Source organism: Haplochromis burtoni, unplaced genomic scaffold, assembly GCF_018398535.1.
Source record: "Haplochromis burtoni strain Fernald_Lab_line unplaced genomic scaffold, NCSU_Asbu1 Contig_233, whole genome shotgun sequence".
NCBI classification, from domain to species: Eukaryota; Metazoa; Chordata; class Actinopteri; order Cichliformes; family Cichlidae; genus Haplochromis; species Haplochromis burtoni.
The window spans coordinates 552,332-574,598 of NW_024582594.1; the positions used below are offsets into that span (position 1 = coordinate 552,332).

General features: G+C 41.5%; 1 protein-coding gene across 4 annotated transcripts; it reads right to left on the reverse strand.

The window, feature by feature from the left end:
• Positions 1-681: 681 nt before the first annotated feature.
• ccdc40 (coiled-coil domain containing 40) lies at positions 682-22,240 on the reverse strand. 4 transcript variants are annotated; one of them, XR_006055153.1, is made up of 20 exons: positions 20,909-22,240; positions 19,020-19,159; positions 18,528-18,621; positions 18,296-18,411; positions 18,037-18,120; positions 16,773-16,992; positions 15,994-16,151; positions 15,760-15,882; positions 10,727-10,848; positions 10,225-10,468; positions 9,941-10,123; positions 9,090-9,335; positions 6,591-6,804; positions 6,319-6,488; positions 6,138-6,229; positions 5,568-5,682; positions 3,134-3,322; positions 2,893-3,051; positions 2,187-2,496; positions 682-1,190 (listed from the first exon to the last, which is right to left on the reverse strand). XR_006055153.1 is itself a non-coding variant. In XM_014340796.2 (19 exons), exons 2-19 carry the CDS (start codon positions 19,146-19,148, stop codon positions 2,257-2,259), a joined length of 2,898 nt encoding a protein of 965 aa, XP_014196282.1. In that variant the 5' UTR covers positions 19,149-19,159; positions 20,909-22,240; the 3' UTR covers positions 682-2,256. The 4 variants fall into 4 exon arrangements, 3 of the variants coding, with proteins under 3 accessions (XP_014196282.1, XP_014196284.1, XP_014196283.1); XM_014340796.2 differs by having other exon boundaries at positions 682-2,496; XM_014340798.2 differs by lacking the exon at positions 19,020-19,159 and having other exon boundaries at positions 682-2,496.
• Between the last annotated feature and the right edge of the window lie 27 nt (positions 22,241-22,267).

Sequence of the window (22,267 nt, forward strand, 5' to 3'; positions counted from 1 at the left end):
GCAACATTACAAGGCTGGTGCTAACCTGACTTTAGCTTCTTTTCTCTGCTCTGTCACTCCAGATGGTACGTGACAGTTCTGTCCCTACTACGTTTTTGTACCATCTTCAACTGATCTTTGACATCAACTGATAAGGAATGAGAAAAGAAACAAAGCATGTGTACTACTGACAATAGAAAACCAAAATAAGCTTGCGTCATGTCGCACCAAGTACTGATAATATAGCGTTTTGTGTACTTTAGGGCATGTGTACCGTGTAAAGTGGCACGTTTTCCATTTGATCAACACATTACCACGGCAGTATGAAAAATATTATATAAAAAGGTGTGACTGTGGAATATCAGGCTATTTTAAAATAAATATTTTTAAGTGAAATCCAATCTAATAGTTATGCGATATTTTATGATACATACTGTTTAGTTATTAAGCACTTTTTTAAAAAACACAATTTTGACAAAGTGCTATACAAATCACCAAAACACTACACAAAAAATCAGCAACAACAACAGTGATAAAAATACTACTGTAAATAAAAGCTAAGAGTACACCACTCTCATTCGGATTTAAAAGCCAAAGAATAAAAAAGAGTTTTAAGATATATTTTAAAAAGAGGTAACAAGGGGGCTGGGCAGGAGATCATTCCACAATTTGCGAGTGAAAAGGCTCGATCACTGGTTTTTCAGAATTGTGTTAAAGATTCCACTTTACCTTCGCTGAAAGCATTAACGTGGCTGCCTTAGCCTGATGAAGTTGACTGCTACAACAAAATGCGAGCTGAACAAAGGCAGTTCACTCCCCTGGTGATGAGTGTACTTTTACTGTTTCTTGAGTGCTTTTGAGTTACTGAACACTGTTTGAAGTATATAACATTTTTATAATTTCTCCAGTATGAAAGCAAGCAGAACTGAAGAATGAAAAAAAAATACACAACAGAGATTTATATATTCAGATTAATATTATTATGTAATGTGGAACACATGTTTGACAAAATATCTGCAAAACTGTAAATGTAAAGTTAAAGGTTTAATGAAGAAGAGAAGGAAATGAGCTAAATACAACTGTTATGACACAGTGAACGGAAGCTGTTTCCAAGGTTGCTCAATCGGAATTCTTTGTGGGTTTTAGAGGTCAAAGACTTCAGAAATAGTTAGAAATCCTCCATCCATCATTTTCAACAATAGAAGATGAGACTATGAACACAGGAAACAACAGAGAGCTATTACTGTAAGTCTGTAAGTGATGTAAGTTTGCTTTCAAACCAGTTTGTCTGTAATCAAAAGTTTAGATTTGTGACCAGGACAGCCTGGAGAACAATACTGAAGTCTACTTAAAAGAAATCTCATCTAAGAGAGTTCAAGCTGAGCTGAAGAATAAAACTGGTCACACCAAATATTGTGTTTCAACAACATCAGAACTCTATAAACTTTGACTTTGCCTAATATACTTAGATTTACTAGATGTATCTTTTAACAATACACCTGCACCTATTTTTCATAGCAAAACATAGAACTAATTGGTGGCTTTAACATATTTGCACATTACTGTATATTTGTGACACACTGGTGAATGCTCATGTTAAACATGGCTGAGGATGGTGTATGTAAAACGAATCACTGCCAGGCTTCAGTTTTTGTGTGTGAGTAGATATCTCCAATATGGAAGTTTGTGAGCACAGACACTTCACTCATCTGCTGTTCAAACCTTCTGTTTGTAAATTACTGCTGTACGATGCTGCAAATGTTGCCAATACCAATGCAGACACTTTGAACCTATAAAGGCAGCTTATGTAGGGCAGAGCAGTGTGTCATGGATTATCAGATGAATCGTCATCAATTTGTAAATTCAGGACATATTTTAATGATCACCAAAGTACTGTGATTTTTACTTTCCACAATAATTAGTTAATACAACAAAAAACATCTTTTTGCTTTTCAGGTATTTTGTAACTGGCTTTTTGGAGATCCGGAATTTAAATGTGCCAGTCTAAAAAGCCCTTGGGGTCAACTTTAACACAATTCAGTGGGCCACATAATTAAGTTTGAGATTAGAAACTTCATTACCTTTTATTTCTTAAATTTTTTTCACAAACAACATTTCAATGCATCAACGAAACCACACATCAATGTGAACAAGTTGTCATCCTTCCCTGGCTGTTACTTATCTAAGCTTTCCCTTTTTTCACTCACATGTCATTCCTGTGCATTGTCCTTCCAGTGCGCACTGTCACGTCATCTTTTCCTGACTTTGGGATGTTTCCTATTCCACAGCCTGTGCATGTTCAGACAGCGCTCGTGACAGCCTGCGGAGCGCCCCCTGATGTTGGGGGAACTCCTCACATACGCGGTGCAAGATGGTGCTGATGGCATGCAAGCGGTCCGTCTGCCTCTGCAGGGCGGCTTCCACGGATTCGGGGGTGGACAGTGCTCGATAGCTGCCTTCACACACTGTACGCAACCTCTTGGCCCGACTCTGCAGAGCCACTAGGTGTCCTAGGTTCTAGAGAGAGGGAGCGATAATGACAGAGTAATGACATATTAATCAAATAATGAGTAGTTATATTTTATTCCTGATAGGTCGGATAAGTGTGAGTATTTTCCAAGAGTGGAAACTGTGATGAGCAAGTTCTGTGTACGTGACCCAAAAAAAAACAAGTTAAACATTCTCACCACACCTTCATTAAGTTGTGCAATGGTAACAGTTTCACTTCCCATTAGACATTTGTATTGACACATACCGGGTATCATTGTTCCTTTAACAATGAAGAGTGCATCGGATTAGAAGCCAATGAAAAGTGGATCACACCCTCACTGTACATGCAACCCAGTGTAATTCAGAAGAATAACAATTTTAAAGTACAATCACATATTCACATTCACAGTCTGTGACCCTTACCCTTTCTTTGGTATCCTGAAGAATAACAAAGTCAGAGTCGAGGATGTAACTGGTGCTGCACAGTTCTGTGAGATGAGTCTTCCTCTGCGCGATCCTGTCTCTCAAACTCTCCTTCTGTTTTTGTAGCTCCTCAATCACCTGCTCATACTCTACCACTTGCTGAAGACAAATCCTGCATGTAAGATAAATGCCCAACCTGCTCCAAGCACAAATGAATTAATGTTCCGTCAGCCTCTTTTACCATGTGTGCTTCCCGGATCTTGCGCTGTAGGCCCTGTATAGAGAGGCTCAGGTCACCCTGTGTAGCCTGTTTGAGGGAGTTCCTCATCATGGCCTCCTTGCGCAAGACGATGGTTTCCCTTCTCGCCACTGTTGCTTCGCTGTCCCTCAGCAGGCATTCCCGTTGCCTCATTAGCTGGCTGAGTCGCACCTGCACAGACACAAACACACTTTGGGTAGAATTCACAAACATTAATCACCCTAAGAGCAAATTGTTATCCAGCATTCTTACAACTTAGTTTTACGACTTTCAAGACAATTTAAAAAATATCTATAAATCTAAACCAAAGAGTAAAACAGTGAAATGTGGATTATTAAATATTAAGTCTCTCTCCTCCAAGTCTCTGTTAGTACATGACTTAATAATTGATCAACAAATCGATTTACTCTGCCTTACAGAAACCTGGTTGCAGCAGGATGATTATGTTAGTTTTAATGAATCAACACCCCTGAGTCATTCTAACTACCAGAAATCTCGAAGCACAGGCCGAGGGGGCGGTGTGGCAGCAATTTATCACAACAGCCTATTAATCAACTAAAGACCCAGACAGACTTTTAATTCATTTGAAAGCCTGATGCTTTCAAATGAATTAGGACCAATTCTGTTTACATTATACATGCTTCCCCTAGGCAGTATCATTAGAAGACATAGCATACATTTTCACTGCTATGCAGATGACACCCAGCTCTATCTGTCCATGAAGCCAGATAACACACACCAATTAGTTACACTGCAGGAATGTCTTAAAGACATAAAGACCTGGATGGGCGCACATATTAAACAAATATGTAAGAATGCTTTCTTCCATTTGCGCAACATCTCTAAAATTAGAAATATCCTGTCTCAGAGTGACGCTGAAAAACTAGTTCATGCATTTATTACTTCCAGGCTGGACGAGTGCAATTCATTATTATCAGAAGTCCTAAAAACTCGCTGAAAAGCCTTCAACTAATCCAAAATGCTGCAGCAAGAGTACTGACAGGGACAAGAAAGAGAGAGCAGATTTATCCTGTATTGGCTTCCTTTCATTGGCTTCCTGTTAAATCCAGAATTGAATTCATTGTTTGTTGGGTTTTCCTCTGTATCTAGTATTGTACGATCTACTGTACAATATAAAGCGCCTTGAGGCGACTGTTGTTGTGATTTGGCGCTATATAAGTAAAATTAAATTGAATTGAAGTCCAAACCAAGCATCAGAATGGGAAAGAAATGTGATTTAAATGACTTTGAACACAACAGTGAGTTCACTACCCTCAAACAGCATCTACAGATTTAATCTAAAAGAGCACCTTTGGGTTGTGGTAGAACGGGATCATAGATGTGCAGCTGGCAAATCTGCAGCACCTGTGTGATCCTATCATGTTGATGTGAACCAAAGACTGACAAATGTTTCTAGATTCAAAAAATTGAAGCAGTTCTGAAGGCAAAAAGGAGCAATACAATCAAAAATATTTGTATTTGTTGGGTCTATTAAAAATATTTGAACAAATCTGCCTCCTAATGTGATCCCAGTGTTAGTCCTTTCAAAACGGAGTTTGCACTGAGTTAAAGTATCTATACTTTAATTTTGCAGTTATACGTTGTATGCATCAGTAGTTCATAATGAAAAAGCAAATGAGCCATAAGATCTAACACATTTACAAAAAGCTTCAATAAGATGTATTTTTGCGGCTTTCATATTTTCCGTCACCTTGTCTCTTACAAGCAGGCACTGATTTATATTCTGAATATAATCTGAATATATCAGTATTATGTGCTGTAATCAGACACCAAGCTGACAGATTTATCTGCTTCTATAGAGAAAATAACATGACTGTGAGTTTGGAGGAGCTTGAGATAATTTTTTCCCCGAGGAGGTACGAGAAATAAAAAGACTGAGCTGTTAGTTTTCACATCCGACTGGACCTGGAGCCCTTTTTTGTCTCAGATACCTTTTTTTGATGGAAACTCCTTTTATATAAAATTACCCTTGCTTAGAGGTTTAACAGCCTTGAAACTATGACTGATAAAAGTGTCCACAATATAGTTCAATCTTCCTTTACAGTGATACCCATGTTGAGCAGTTAATGCTTAATTACATCCTACTGATGAAATCATTTTAATGTTAAAGATTGTTCAGGTAATGAGTAAACTGGAAATGAATAAGACTATGTTTACTATTCATTCATTATTCATTTCTGATCATATAATTGAACTTTTAATATTTATTCCATCTAAAGAAGAACTGAGACTGAACTGTGGGTTAGGAGAATCGTTACACCACTACTGATGCTGTAAAGTCATATCCACATTTTGTTTCTTGTACATAAACAGCACATTTGCACATGGCAGGCTAAGGCTAAAATGTAGATGGCAAATCAGCCTTACAGTCTGTCTGTAATCGTACTGTGTTTACCTCCATACGATGTATTTCAGCTTTCATCGTGTGGCTTTCTCCCTGCCCCACATCCATAGCTGAACGCATCTCTTTTACAAGCTGTGTCTTCTTCTCCCACAGCATGATTTGCCGCCTGTATGCCACACGTGCCAAAGAAAAAGAGAAAATACACACACATGCAGAACAAAGTACACTATTCCATTAAAAATCAAAGTGTTTCTCTGAGTATGTGATTCTTCCGGAAATAACTCTGCATATTTAATGAAGCCATGCAAAATTTTACCTTCATACTATGAATATGTTTCGAGTTAGAGGCATTTGAGTTACATGGAGCTGGGTTGAAATTTAAAAGATTAGTCGACTAGTCACGATTACGTCGACTATCAAAATCGCCGACAACTAATTTAATAGTCAATGGGTTGTTTGAAGCTTTGTAAGATCCTGAAAGATGCATGAATAAGTAGTAGGACTTAAGAGTTGAGAGAGAGATTTAAGAGATTTAAGAGTTGATTAGCAAATCAACTCAATAATAAATAAATTGAATATGTTTAAGTCAGAAGAAACAAGGACAAAAAGAAAGTGACTGACTCAGCTTCCACCAGACTGTTGAAGAGCCTCTCCTTTTCCTCCTGCGTCTTCTCAACTTTCATCTGCATCTTAATGGCCTCCCTCTCTGCATTCTGGTCACATTGTTTTACATAAAGTTATATATTAATATAAAACAGAAGAAAAGAAGAAAATATAAAATGACGAAACCCGCCTGTCATGCCTTAAGTCTGTGAATGAAATCTGTCTCCATCACGGCGTTTTCCTGCTGCAGAGCCTGGCTCAGTTGTCCTTTCTTGCTGAGCAGCATGTTGAGCTTCAGCTGATCACGCTTCAGCATCTTTGAGCTCTTCTCCAGCTCAGCCTCCTCACGGTGCTCTGATTCTATCTGACCTGAAAGGATTAGAGTTGGTGTGAGAATGAAGTGGAGATAGTAGCATAGTAGCATACAGGTTGTGACTTGGACGGAGTATGCAGCATGTGCGTCCTGCATACTCTCAAAGTAGAGTTTCATCTGTTGCCATCCTGTGTACTCTGCCTGCAGTTTGAGCAGCTCCTTGCTGTTGGCTTCTATCGTTTGGGTCAGTCCCATCAGAATCCCCTGTCGCTTCATCCAAAGCTGCTGGTCGCTCTTTATATTTGCTGCCAGCTCCTCAATCTGAGCTATTATTGACTGTATCTTGATGTGCAGAGGACCGAGGTCATCATGCTGCAAATGCAGGAAAAATAAATTAAAGCTGGCAGCCTCGTTTTTGAAAACAATTCAAAATGACACTGAATTATTTTCATTCACTTTCTACTTTTAAAAGCATAATTGATCAATTGAGAAGTTCGAACTTGGCTCACGATTTCCTTCCATCCCGGATTTTAAAGGATGGGTTCCATGTAATTGGCACTGAAACCACAGCACTGAAACGGCATTGCTGAGGGTTTTCAATGATCTTCTTTTAATTACTGACTCTTGCCCTGCCATTTTAATTTTATTGGATCTGTCTGCTGCTTTTGATATGGTAGACCATAAAATTATTTTAGAGAGACTGGAACATGTTAGAGGCATCAAGGATTCTGCCCTTAATTGGTTAAAAAACTGATACATGCCTTTGTGACCTCCAGATTAGATTATTGTAACTCGCTCCACTCTGGACTCCAACTTGCTCACCTCCAATGATTACAGCTCGTTCAGAATGCTGCGGCTCATCTCCTAACCGGAACTAGAAAGTTTGCCTCTATTATTCCAGTGCTCTCTGACTTACACTGGCTGCTTATTAAATTTCGTATTGATTTTAAAGTTCTGCTGCTTACTTGCCTCACACTCCTCAGCCTCCCTGGGAGAGTCTATGCCAGGGTGCTGGAGAGGAGAGTCTGTCCGTTAGTCGAACCTTGGATACAGGAGGAACAATGCGGTTTTCGTGCTGGGCGTGGAACACTGGATCAGCTCTTTATCCTCTCGAGAATACTTGAGGGTGCATGGGAGTTTGCCCAACCAGTCTGCATGTGTTTTGTGGACTTGGAGAAGGCATTCGACCACGTCCCTCGAGGGGTCCTGTGGGTGGTGCTGGACAGACACCCCATAGACACCTATGGGGTGTCTGTCCCATTGCTACGGGTCATTCAGTCCTTATACAACCGATGCAACAGCTTGGTCCGCATAGCCGGCAATAAGTCGGACTCGTTCCTGGTGGGTGATGGGCTCCGACAGGGCTGCCCTTTGTCACCGATTCTGTTCATAATTTTTATGGACAGAATTTCTAGGCATAGCCAAGTGCTGGAAGGCTTTCACTTGGGTGGTCTCAGGATTTCATCTCTGCTTTTTGCAGATGATGTGGTCCTGTTGGCTTCATCGGGTGATGGCCTCCAGCTCACCTTGGAATGGAGTGTGAGATCGACAGACAACTGGTGCAGCGGCTGAAGCGATACGCACGCTGTACCGGTCTGTTGTGGTGAAGAGAGAGCTGAGTGTAAAAGCAAAGCTCTCAATTTATCGGTTGATCTACGCCCCTACCCTCACGAGGTGAAGAGTAGTGACCGAAAGAACGAGATCGCGAATACAAGCGGCAGAAATGGGCTTCCTCCAAAGGGTGGCTGGCCTCTCCCTTAGAGATAGGGTGAGAAGTTCGGCATTTGAGAGGGGCTCAGAGTAGAGCCGCTGCTCCTCCACATCGAAAGTAGCCAGTTGAGGTAGTTCGGGCATCTGACAAGGATGCCTCCTGGGCGCCTCCTGGGTGAGGTTTTCCAGGCATGTCCCACGGGGAGGAGGTCCGGGGGCAGACCCAGGACACGCTGGAGATATTATATCTCTCGGCTGGCCTGGGAATGCCTTGGTGTTCCCCCGGAAAAGCTGTAGGAGGTGGCTGGGGAGAGGGAGGTCTGGGTTTCTCTGCTTGGGCAGCTGCCCCCGTGACCCGGCTCCGGATAAGTGGAAGAAAATGGATGGATGCTTACTTTGAAATGCCTAAACAACCTTGCCCATGACTATCTCATCGACCTTCTCAGTCTCTATGCTGTCAGCCATTCTTTACGATCATCTGGTCAGTTACTTCTGGCCCAGCCCAGGCACCGTCTGAAGACTAGGGGTGATCGTGCTTTTGCCTCTGTAGCATCAAACCTCTGGAATAGTCTTCCTGCTAGCATTCATGCCTCTGACTCCATCCAATACTTTAAAGCACGCTTGAAAACTTACCTATTCAACCTGGCTTTTCCAACTCACTAATTCTCACCGCTCCTTAATTGCTGTATCGCTACTCATTTCTCTGGATAATCATGATTTCTCCCTATCACTACTTACTAATGTGTTTGTTTCTCTGTTTTCTCTATTTGACCTTGTTTTAATCACTTACTGTTCAGTGCAATTATTTACCGTTATTCCTTACTGTGAAGCACTTTGGTGTACCCCCTGGTTTTCAATGTGCTATATATATAAAATTGCATTTTATTCTATTGTATTTATTTATGATCTTAGTAACAAGAAACCACAGCTTCCCCACAGCCACTCACCCCAGTGGTGGCCGCTATTTGAGAAATCTTCGAGTTGTATCCGATGATCGTTGACTGCTTCTGCTCGATGACTCTAACAGATGAAGTAAGCTTAGCCTCAATGGCTGTGATTAACTTGTTGTACTTTGTGATCTCCTGATCAAGGGCCTCCTGAGTCAGGGCCAGGCTGTCCACTCGCTGGCTGACCAGCTGGCTCTCCAGCTTCACCACCAACACCTCCTCCTCTGACTGCTTCAACTGGTACATCTAAAGGGGGGAAAGGAATGATGAGAAGCACATAAATCTAATATCTTCACATATTTGTTTTATTCTCTACACATTTTACAAAGAAAAAAAGGTAGGAATCAAAATGAAAAATGTAATCCTGTCACATAAAAGCATGAACAAAAAACGTTAAAATTACGGTAGTAAAATAATAATACTGAAATTGAATAAAGCTAATTTGACAATATATGAATAAATTGCATTCAAATCTCTATGGCTCTATAGTGTACATTAACCTTTATACATGTACTTATTTAACACCTGTTACTACTACTACTACTGTTACTAATCCTGTAGAGCTGTTGTTAGTTGCATTATTCTGTCATTTCAAACCAAAAGACTTCATCAGTTGCTTGTGAATTCTCTCTCTTTCTTTATCTATAACGTGATACTGCTGGAGTGTGTCTTTCACTAAAACAAACCCAAGCCAAAGACCTGGACAATATGTAGGGTATAGTGAATAACACTCTTATGATAATACTAGAGATATCAAAGAAAGGGGATTTAGTGTGAATGGTCTGAAGAGTGTTATCATAAGAGTGTTATGACAGTCTAAGCATTTTCAATACTTTCCTGCTTTTAGTTACCTTCTCTTTTTTGAGTCTGGATATCTTCTCAGTGAGCAGTTGGGAGTACTTGGCAGCGTTGTTGTGGAGGAGCTTATGCTGCATGGAGCTCATGATGTTGTTTTCCAGCTCCAGCCGTGCAGAACTCTCTTTCTCCAGCTGCTTACTCTGATCGTTCACTTGAGCCTGGAGTGACCCAAATTCCTGGAGAAATTAAGGGTGAGATTAAAAAAAGACAAAAACAAAATCAGACAGTGTAATGTTTCTAACCTTGTACCACGACTGCTCTCTGGACAAACACTGACCTTTGAGAGTCTAGTGAGGGTTCGCTCTGTCTCCTGCAGAGTGAGGAGGAATGTGCTGTAGTGGGCCTGCAGGGCCTCTTGCTGAGCCTGCTTGTCACTGATGAGCTTTCTGGTAGTGGTGCAGTCCATTTGAGACCAATTCAGCTGCAGTGTCAGTATCTCATTTTGCTCCTGCTCTGCATTGATGGACTTCTTGTAGCCATCAATGTCCTTGTCCAGCAAGATCACCTGGTGCTTGGTTTCACTGAGAAGAACAGAAAAAAAATGAATGGCTGCTCACTTTTTGCTCTGTGTTACTTTTGAATAAAAAAATCAAATAAGGGTTAATATTATCATTGAGTGTTCTAAAAATAAATTTTTTATAGACATCTGTCATTTTCTGTAGACATGTTTAGAGCACTGTCATCATTTGTTACATGTACACTTGAAGCGCATTAGCACCTTTAACGTTTACTCAGTAGGACATGAATCAGAAACAGCTTCCCACATCCATCAGTCTCACCGGATGACTTCCTGCATCGCACCGAAGGCCTCGTCTCGTCTCCTCAACCCCATGAGGCAGCTGCTCCACTGCTGCAGCAGCTGTTTACGGGCCACCAACAGTGACTCCATCTCCATCTCAGCCTGCACAAAGATGTAAAAATGAATGACTGATGTTGTTTGACGACTGCCATAATCAGAGAATTCTTATTTCATTCATGAGTTAGTAAACTTAGACAAAAACATAACCTGTTTGTCTTTTTCTCTCATCCAAATATTTTTGTGTTGACTGTATCCATTTACATCATTAAATCAACTAGTAAGATACACCCACCAGCCACTTCATCAGTCACAGGTAGTTCAGGTTGGACAAACTTGCCTTCAAAACAGCCTTTTTTTAAATTGTGGCACAGATTCACAGATGCTCTGTTGGACGGAGATGTGGTGACTGCTGGCTACAGTGAACTCATTGTCATGGTCAAGAGTCCAGTTTGAGATGTTCTGAGTTTTGTGACATGGTTCAACATCCTGTTGGAAGTAGCCATTAGAAGATGGGTAATATGTGGTTGTGGTCATAAAGGAATGAGCACCAACAAGAGTCAGGTAGGTGTGGTATTTCATCAGTGCTCAGTCGATACTGAAGGATCAAAGGTGTGCCAATAAAATATCCCCCACACCATTACACCAGCACCATCCTGAACAGCTGATACTGTGTGAATTGCCTCCACTTCCTGTTCTTATCTGAAGGGAGATTCACCCTTAGTGATTTTCTGCAGTTGTATCCCATCTGCTACAAATCATGCCTTCAGAGGTGCTCTTTCTGCATACTTTGGTTCTAGCAAGTGTTTATTTGGCTTACTGTTGTCTTCCTATCAGCTCAAAGAAGTCTGTGTCATGATCCCGGGTCTTATGACCCAGCGGTTTGAATTTTTGTGTTTTGTTATTTTGTATTATGGTTTGAGTCCACCTTGTTAGTTTAACGTTTTAGTCCCTAGGTTGTTATGTTTAGCTATTGGTTGTCAGATTTCCTTGTGTAATTGCTCCTACGTCTCCCTCTGTATATTTGTGTTTATATAATTCTGAGCTCCTGTGCGTTGTTTCCCCTCGTGTTTTGTCCCATGTTTCCCCTGCCCATGATGTCAGTCCTCTCTCCGTGCTCTCTCTCCCCTCCTGTCTGTGTCTCTGTGTTCTTCCTGTGTTACGTTTAAGGTCTGCACCTTGGGTTAGTATTTTCAGTTCCGTATCCTCCCTGTCTTGTTATGCGTAATTGTCCTCAGTAGGGGTGCAACGATACACAAAATTCACGGTTCGGTTCGGTTCGATACTTTGGTGTCACGGTTCGATATTTTTTCGATACAAAAAAATGTTCATGCCTTTTTAATTTGTCATTTATTAAAATTATAAATATATATTTTAACTCAAAAGTACAGTTTTTAAATTTAATGTTGCTGAAACAAAAGTAATTAAAAAAATAAATCTGATTGAGGAATCACTCATCTTTGGAAAAGAGAGTTTATTACAGAGAAATGGCTCTTTCCAAAATAAAAGCTATACTATACGCTTCTTCTGGGCTATATTCTCAGCAGCATATTGTAGCGGGTCAGGGCTGTTCGGGGTTCTGTTTGTACAGTTATGTTTTGTTTATGTTGCCATAGTGACGGGTGACGCCCTCTCGCTGCGACGGTGTGTCCTTCCGGGGTCAGAGGGCGCCCTGTGTGTTGTTGTTGTTGTTGCTGTGCGGTTGCCGCGCTGAGCAGTTAGCTAGCGGCAGTGTTCTTCTGCAGATGTCAATAAACGGCTGTGCTCCCTGGCTAGCTCACGGGAAGCAAGACCAAACGACACCTCCGTCTCCTCGTTGTCTGAGCTCGCCACATTGGTGTCAGAAGTGGGATGATGGTGGCACCCCATGTTCTGACCCGAGTGACTTTTCCCCCGCCGGTCGTGACCGGCCGGTGCGCCAAAAGAAGGCACCTGGACATTTGCAAAGTGAAAGCAAAAAACAAGCGCAAATTCAAACGCGATTTCAATATGTCACATATTGACAGTGGCTCACCGATGCCAATGACATAATTACCCAGCTACATTTCCGAAAGAATGCAAAAGCATTGACATATATTTTTCTTCCTACAATAGCCCGACGGGCAGGGCAGAGATAGATTTTGGTAGCCCGACTGGAAAAATCGCTAGCCCGGGCTAGCGATTTTGCAAGCCCTGTGTTACAGGCATGGCCCTTTAAGGATGAAGCCTGATGGGAAATGTATTCGGGATGTGTGTAGCGGGACTGCCTGGTGTGTGTGTGAAGAGAGAGAGCGGAGAAGGGGAAAAAGTAACGGTTAGCTACAGAAGAGACGAAAAGAAAATAAATAAAAGGAATATAATAACTCCCTCGACAGCCAGAGTTGTGTCGGCGATGCTCGCTGTGAGTAAACTGTTTCAGCCCACTGTACGCGGTGTTCGTGCCTTAGAGAAGAAATAAAGTTCGGTGAAGCAGTTTCCTACGCCTCCTTCGATCTTTTTGCTAGCGGAGTTGACCTGTATAGTAAGCTGTTGCCGGCTACGAGTCAGTTACGGAACCTTCAAGTAACTGCCAGAGGTTTCCTTACTACGGTTCGGGGCCGCGGATCTGGCGCGGTAACACCTGTATCTGATTGAGGAATCACTCATCTTTGGAAAAGAGAGTTTATTACAGAGAAATGGCTCTTTCCAAAATAAAAGCTATACTATACGCTTCTTCTGGGCTATATTCTCAGCAGCATATTGTAGCGGGTCAGGGCTGTTCGGGGTTCTGTTTGTACAGTTATGTTTTGTTTATGTTGCCATAGTGACGGGTGACGCCCTCTCGCTGCGACGGTGTGTCCTTCCGGGGTCAGAGGGCGCCCTGTGTGTTGTTGTTGTTGTTGCTGTGCTGTTGCCGCGCTGAGCAGTTAGCTAGCGGCAGTGTTCTTCTGCAGATGTCAATAAACGGCTGTGCTCCCTGGCTAGCTCACGGGAAGCAAGACCAAACGACACCTCCGTCTCCTCGTTGTCTGAGCTCGCCACATTGGTGTCAGAAGTGGGATGATGGTGGCACCCCATGTTCTGACCCGAGTGACTTTTCCCCCGCCGGTCGTGACCGGCCGGTGCGCCAAAAGAAGGCACCTGGACATTTGCAGGACTTTGTGTGGGGTAATGGGGTAGTCGGGGACGACTGACCCCTTAGGTGGGGGCTATGTAGCGGGTCAGGGCTGTTCGGGGTTCTGTTTGTACAGTTATGTTTTGTTTATGTTGCCATAGTGACGGGTGACGCCTTCTCGCTGCGACGGTGTGTCCTTCCGGGGTCAGAGGGCGCTCTGTGTGTTGTTGTTGCTGTGCGGTTGCCGCGCTGAGCAGTTAGCTAGCGGCAGTGTTCTTCTGCAGATGTCAATAAACGGCTGTGCTCCCTGGCTAGCTCACGGGAAGCAAGACCAAACGACACCTCCGTCTCCTCCTTGTCTGAGCTCGCCACAATATTAAACATATCAGGTCCCCATAAGGAGAATCATGTGCTAACGGCTGTCTAAATGACTCGGGTAAAGTTTGTAGCATGCATGCTTGTTGTTTTTGTCTGCTTCCACTTGTCTTTGCACTAGGATGATGTCGGTGTAAATGTGCAGTCATATTCGTTGTGTTCCCACTAGTGCTGTCAGCGTTAATCTCGTTGAAATGACGTTAACGCCACAACACGGCAAATCTCCGTTAACGAGCTACCCCTGCATGGGGCTAGACGGCCAACACGTTAACGAGCTAACTGCGCTAACACACTAGTTCCCACCCATGTAATTGAGCATTGCGTGGCACATCCAACATACTGTTTTACTTTAGTCCATGACGCTTACCTTCAGGGTCATACGTCACATGAAAACCAAAATAATTCCAAACGCCAGATCTGAATGAGGGTGGGGGAGGTTCAATTTGCCATGTTGCAAGGAGAGCTTAACTTCTGTCTCGCTAGCTTGCCCTGCGCTCTTCCTTCTGACTATGCTGTCTGTGTTGAGCGCTCAGTGGATCTGCGCTCGACAGTGCAGCCTAGGCGGAGTAGTCGAACGCAGATACACTGAGCGCTCAACACAGACAGCATCGTCAGAAGGAAAGTTGATAAAATAAATTATAAATTTTGTATTGTTCGATACATATGCGTACCGAACCGAAAGCACTGTATCGAGAGGTTCAATATTTGCACCCCTAGTCCTCAGCTGTGCTCCCATATGTTCCCACCTCACTCATTACCTTCTGTATATTTATGTCAGAATCACCCTCTGTTCCATGTCGCGTCGTCCCTCATAGCTGTGTGTGATTCTCGCTGTGTCTTCTTGTGCATATTATAATTAGTTTTTCCCAGTTTAGTTTCGTATTGTCGTATCGCCTGTTTCCCAGCAATAAAGCTGTGCTTTTGAGTTTACTCCCCGTGAGTTTGCATTTGGGTCGTCTCCTGCCTGCACACAGCCAAAACATGACAGTCTGGCCATTATCCTCTGATCTGTGGCATCAAACAATTTGTCTCAGACAACTGCTGCTCAAAGAATATTTTCTCCTGGTTGTGCAGTATATCAGCAGTTTAAAAAAAAAGACTGTCTCATGTGCTCCAACAACCATGCCACGTTCAAGGTCACTTAAATCACCTTTAAGAGACCTGTTCTGATGCACAGTTTGAACTCCAGCAGGTTGTCTTGTCCATTTCTAGATACCTAAATGCAAGTACTTGAATGTGAATCCATATATCAAGGAAAATTTTCACTCAATCAGTCACTGGATAAATGAACTGGACTATTGTTTTAATGTTTTCAGTTTTACTAATCGATATAAAAGCAATATTCACATCAATGACATATTTATTTGCTATGGGTAATATGAAAGTTGACACTTTTAATAGTGAAATCACCCACCACTAACTAGCACCTTATCTCACTAGCTCACTATTTTGCTTTATGTCCAAAAAAGGTGTGGTGGGCGACTAATTCTTGTTAAAGCTGCAGGGATAAAGTGCTCATCTTTTCATGTAAAGATGCAGCATATAACCTTTTACGGCACAGCAGTTACCTCTGAGAGAGCCTCTTTGGCTGTCTGTGTCTCCTCTGCATGAGCACTGGTTTTGGACTCATACATGGCTATCTGCTGCGTCAGCCTGTCCAACTCCTTTGTTAGTCGCTCCACATATAAATCCTGATGTAACAGATGAGTATTTTCGCTTAGTTAAAATTATGTTGATATACCAGATAGTGTATATATTGACAAATACAATCAAATCGTAATAATTTACATGTGAGTGTCTACCTGCTTTAATTTCTGGTCTTCTGCCTGGGTCTTCTCAGCTCTCGCTTTGCGTCTAGCGTTATTCATGGTTTTGACTTCAGAGCGCAGACCTTCACTGACTCCTTGGATGAAGATGAGATACTGTGTCATGCTGTCTAACTGTGCCTGTAGCTGGGACTCTGAGGGAGAACAGAGGAGAGAGCATAAACATAATGGCTCGAATCACAATTTCAGAAACATGAACAGATACAGATGTTGCCTTTCTGTTGCTCAAACAGTATTACATAGGCCCAACAAAGGCTGCTTTTAAAAGGGAAAGATTAAAAAATTATAAAATCTGTTTACATTTATTTTAACTTCTTAACTTGCGCCATTGAACTTTTAGGGTTTCACATCCATCAGATTCTCACTTATACTAACATAAAGCCAAATGCATAAAAAATAGTTGATCTTAAAGCTCCAGCTTTCTGGCTGAAACGTGTAAACCTAAGGGGTGAATATAAAGAAGTTGCATAAAGTGGAATCCTAATGTAATTGAATTTTACAGCATTTTATTTTATTTTACTGCAGGCTGAGTAACAATCATAAGTAGTACGAGTGAACTCACAGTGGAAAACAACCCCAAACAGAGAATGAAGCTTGATTCGGATGGAGGATAATAGTAGCAATAAAGTTCTCTTTTAAAAAAAAAAACGGAATCGTAATGTGGTCATTGGGACAGACATCAAGAGTCATATAAAATCAAAACTAATCCTGGATCAGCACAAAGACACAACCTCTAAATAACAGTCCAGGCTCACCATTGGCTCTGGCTTCGCAGACCTTTCTGGTCATGCTGGAATGTTGACTCTTTATCTCCTCCAGCTGGTTCAGAACCTGCTGGTGTTTGGTTTCGGCTTGGTTCTTGGTCTCATGGAGGTCATGCAGCCTGTTCTGCTGTCTGACCAGATGCTCCTGAATCCTGAAGACCTCCACACCTAATTCCTGATTGTGGCTAGCATCATCCTTTGCAACTGCATGCTGATGGAGGAGGAGAGCAGTTAGAAACCACAGAAAAATCAATAATTCTAGACGATAACCGACTTTATACATGCTTTTATGTTGGGTACTAAAATGGCTTTCCTTCATCCAGGACAAAGCCTGGTATAAAAGTACTGGTTCTACTTATTAGTGGTTGCCCGTTGGAACTGGAACTGAAAAAGATTTTATTGTATTTGTAACTTATTTCCAACATTGTAACCCTTTTGGGGACATTTTAAAAATAAATCTGTGACCTTCAAACATTAGTCATTATGTTAACATTATGTGAACCCATTCTGTGAACATATTCAGATAATGAGGGGAACTCTTAAAATGTTTTATACAAAGTGCTTTAAATTTCAACTCATTACATATGCTGGGGTGGCTGTAGCTCAGGTGGCAGAGCAGGTCAGCCACTAATCAGAAGGTCGGTGGTTCGATCCCAGGCTGCCTCCTGGCTGTATGCCAAATATCCTTGGGCAAGATACTAACCCCATGTTTGCCTACTGGTGGTGGTCAGAGGGCCCGGTGGCGCCAGTGTCCGGCAGCCTCGCCTCTGTCAGTGCGCCCCAGGGCAGCTGTGGCTACAATGTAGCTTGCTATCGCCAGGGGGTGAAGCGCTTTGGGGTCCTATGGACTAGAAAAGCGCTATACAAATGCAGGCCATTTACCATATGAAATATACTGTACTATAAATCAATATTCGCTATATATACCATACATGACATTTAATATATTGTGTTTGTCATCATTACCCATTTGAGTGATGAAGGCCTCACACCTTAACCCTGTAACAAGTGTTTTTCTTGGAAAGGTAAACAGTTTGTGGGTGTTGCATCTTTCCTAAACACCTGTCGTATGTAATACAGAAGATGTGAAGTGTTCTGCAGTTGCCATACAGTTCTACAGCACCATCTTCTGGACATTTAAATAGAAAAGTTGCATTTGTTTGTATAGAAACTAGCTTGTTTGCTCCTGCATGTGTGAATCAGTGTATTAACTGAGCAAAGATGGAGAGAGTTTTTGGTCAGAGAAGTGGCCGACCTTTTCCCTCAGTGTCTGGTTAATCCTCTCCAGCTGTTTTCTAAGCTGGATTGTCAGAGCAGCTTGTTGTCTTCTGACCACGGGCTGCCAACAGATTAAATATAGTATCAGTAACGTCCCAGTGGAAGACAAAGATATGTAGTATTAATGCTTCACATCCATCATAATTCAATTTTCTTTCTGATGAGCACTAAGACAAAAATCGATTCATTATTTAGTAAACACTGGTCATGTAAAGATTAAAGGTGAAGCTACAAACATGCTCAGGATCAAGAATGATCAACTCCTCTTCCTCATCTTCTGGCAGTGGCTCATGATCCTCCATCTCCTCCGATGTGTGTGAACGGTGAGCCATCTGAGCAATATCCTCTTGCACTGAAATACAGTGAAAGGCATCATTTAACCAAAAAATAAATAATCATGTAAAAAGGGTACATATTGCTATAGAATATATAGAAGTAAATCCCACAGAGGATTAATGTGTGACTTACTTAAATTTGTGGCCGCAGGGAGGTTTTCATCCATTATAGTGAGGTCATGGTAACGCTGGGCAGCAGGGCTCTCTGGCTGTGGCAGTGACTGAGCCTGTGAGTCCGGAGACAAACATGAAGCATGAATAGAGCTCCTTAATAGCTGCTGTGATTTAGACATTGAGAACTGTTAGACTGAAGATGTCAAACATGAACCTGCCCACCAAAGGGGCCAATCTGGTTGAGTGAGTGGTTTTGCAAAATGTAAAATTTGCAAAGAAGGAGGACACACTTCTTTAAGAATGGATCCTGTCATGAGGGTCCAAACTGCTGATTCCATTTGAGCCAAATGACTAACACTACTGCAATATTTTGTGCATCCAACAGTTAAGACTGTGAGTGCAGCAGCACAGCACCTGACCAAACATCCAAACTGCATCAGTGTTCAATGACCTGTTGCTAAAATATCAACAAAGTAAGGAAACAAAACCTCAGCAGATACACATCTTAAACCTCTTTGTAATGTGAGGCAGTCGCTCCACTGTCTTCTTCAGCGTCGTCACTTCCATCCTGCAGGTTGGGATCTGTCCCATTTCGGGGGGAGCTTTCCTCCCTTCCATCATCATCTCCTGGGTTCTGCATTGGACCTAAAACTTCACATGAAGATTTATATTTTCTCCAGGTGACTAATATGTGTATTTGCCCCAAAGGTCAAAGGCTAATGGTGAGAGAGAGGGCTTTTGAGAAATTTTCCGACTTTTTTCTTAGCAATGCTGAAAATATAAGAGCAAATATTTTAACTTGTGGCGCTAATCCCTTTTTTATTAGTCAGCTATTGCCACGTTTGAAGATTCTGAACATGTTTTCTTTTCTCAGATGTCATATGACATGTTTCACTTCTATAACAGATGTCCTGCCTGCCATCTTGGTTTTTGATTTAATAGACTGTGGTGTTCTCTCAATTATAAATGCAAAACTGCCAAACAGTAGTCCAGTCATTCTTAAAGAAACAAAATTTGGAAGTGGATGTCTGGAGTCTTTTGGCTAAACAATATCTATGAAATCTTTTAATCAGGTTTCAGGGTTTTTCCACAGTGTTAAATCTTCTCTCTTGAAACTGAAAAATTATATTCTAGTTGATACCTGTTCAGGTGGTTGTTCAGTTTTAGTTCTGCTGAATTTGAGTGCTGCTTTCGACACCCCATGACTTACACACTCATGACTTACTCTGTCAGTGCGCCCCAGGGCAGCTGTGGCTACAATGTAGCTTGCCATCGCCAGTGTGTGAATGTGTGTGTGAATGGGTGGATGACTGAATGTAGTGTAAAGCGCTTTGGGGTCCTATGGACTAGAAAAGCGCTATACAAATGCAGGCCATTTACCATTTACCATTTACTCTTTGAGTGCTGTGTTGGAGTCAAGTTTTGACTCTTAAATGGTTTAATCTAATATTAAACTCAGAAATTTCTAGTTAGCATTGGATAATACACTTCTGCCCCAGCATTATCACATCTACAGGTACACAGGGGTCGATTTTTTTCTATGTCCACGCTCCCTCATGGTCAAATTATTTGTCAAAATAGCATCAGTCTAGATTTTGCAGCCTATTTTACCTTTGAATCGTGGAAATGTTATATAAGACTGCTCAATGAGTTTTGGATATAAAAAATACAGTGTCCTACGGTTTCTTACACTTAAATGAGTGCAAAACAGAGGTCATATTGTTGTGTGTTGCCCTTCCACTAAGGTCCATATAGGTCTGCTTCCCTAACCTATGGAATCAGGGTGGGTCCTTCGTAATTAATAAATAATAATGATCAGAAACAATCATTATCTCTGTCAGTGCGCCCCAGGGCAGCTGTGGCTACAATGTAGCTTGCCATCACCAGTGTGTGTATGTGTGTGTGTGAATGGGTGGATGACTGAATGTAGTGTAAAGCGCTTTGGGGTCCTTAGGGACTAAATAAAAGCGCTATACAAATACAGGCCATTTGCCGTTTTTCATTATACACAATGAAATTAAATTAGTAAATACATTGCACTCATTATTGATTTTTACAATTTCATGTGTTGACCAGAACTCACCTTATATATTCAAGTTTTTCTGAGCCTACTTGAAAATGAATAAAATATCAAGTGGAAATCTGAAGATTTCCGGGCTGGGCTTATGGGTAACAAATACCTTCCTTGTATTTAAAATTAGCTATGTTTCTGTATTCTTGCTAGCTTCGCGCTAAGTCCTCAACAATAGAGAGGGTTTGTGAGGATCACAGTATAATAACTGTCAACCTGACTTTGGCGCTTTAATAGTCAAAAGAACAATTTAGAGTTTGCGTACCAATACCATCGTACTATATCGTACCAATGATATAATTAAATTTTGCATTTAGGATACAACTTACCACGGTAGCGTTACGGGTACAGTCGATAAAGGTTACTAGGCAACCGTAAACTTCCGTAGCTGGCGTCTGCGCAGTCTCAGTCAGACACCAGTCGCTGTGGAGTTTTAACACACAGGATGTACGCGCTTATTTACGACCGCTTACAGAATAAAAGTCATTTCTAGGAGTTACTGACATGTTCAAAGCTAATTTCTTAATGCTGTGGTAACATTTTATCTCCAGCCAACAACTGTGAGAGGGCTGGAGGAGCCTGTAAGAGAGTAGACAAATATTTAGATTCAATTTATGGCCTCATTTTGGGCAGTGATCTTTGTTTTGATAACCACATAAATACGGTTTAAATACTGCCTTCTATCACTTAAAGGTTATATCTAGGACTATAAAATTCCTGTCTCAAACTGACTATGAGATGCATTCATCTCATTCATGGGTTTAAGTTGGTTATATTATTGCAGCACTCTATTTGAAGGACCAAATCATCAGCACAACATCTCTGGCTTATTCAAAATGCAGCAGGCAGAATCCGTACAGGTAGATGGAAATTTGACCTCATTAACTTAGTTTTGAAGTTACTTCACTGGCTCCCAGTGCTATATATACATTCTTCTATTAGTTCACAAAGCTCTCAATGGTTTGGCCACCCAGTATGTCTCTGACTTGCTGACTGTCAAAAACCCAGACTGGGTCTTTTAACTGTTCTCAGAATCAAATCTCAGTCTGTTGAGGGTGCTTTCAGTTTTCTGGAACAAGCAGCCTGCTGACTTGAGATCAAAAACAGACTCAAAACCTTTTTGTTCACACAGGTCAATAAGTGTTGTTGTTTTGCTTTGTTCTGTCTTTAATGCCTTCAGTTTCCGTACACATTCGGTCTCATGTATAAAATGTCTTGTATAAATAAAATTGCCAGAAGGAGAAAAGAAAGGAATAGGGAAGAAGTGTTCAGTGAATCAATTCCACTTCCTGTCAGTTATGATCATAACGAATTACAGTAGTCCAGCCTAGAAGTAATAAATGCATGAACTAGTTTTTCAGCATCACTCTAAAACAGAATATTTCTAAATTTAGTGATGCTGTGCTAATGGAAGAAAACAGTCCTACATATTTGTTTAATATGTGCATTGAAACATATCCGTCTCTTGATGGCAACAGTTATAAAACAGTATGTAAGGACTGGAAAAAGTTACATCACAACTAAAACTTCCAGACGTGAAAGAAAACGATGAAGTTCTTGAGTTCTTTACCTATAATACCTTTAGGTACAATAAAGAGATGGTTACAGCTCCAACTATAAGCTTTAATAAAAATCAACGTGATTTAAGTGATGAACTGAGCCCAACATCAAATTATTATTATTCTATT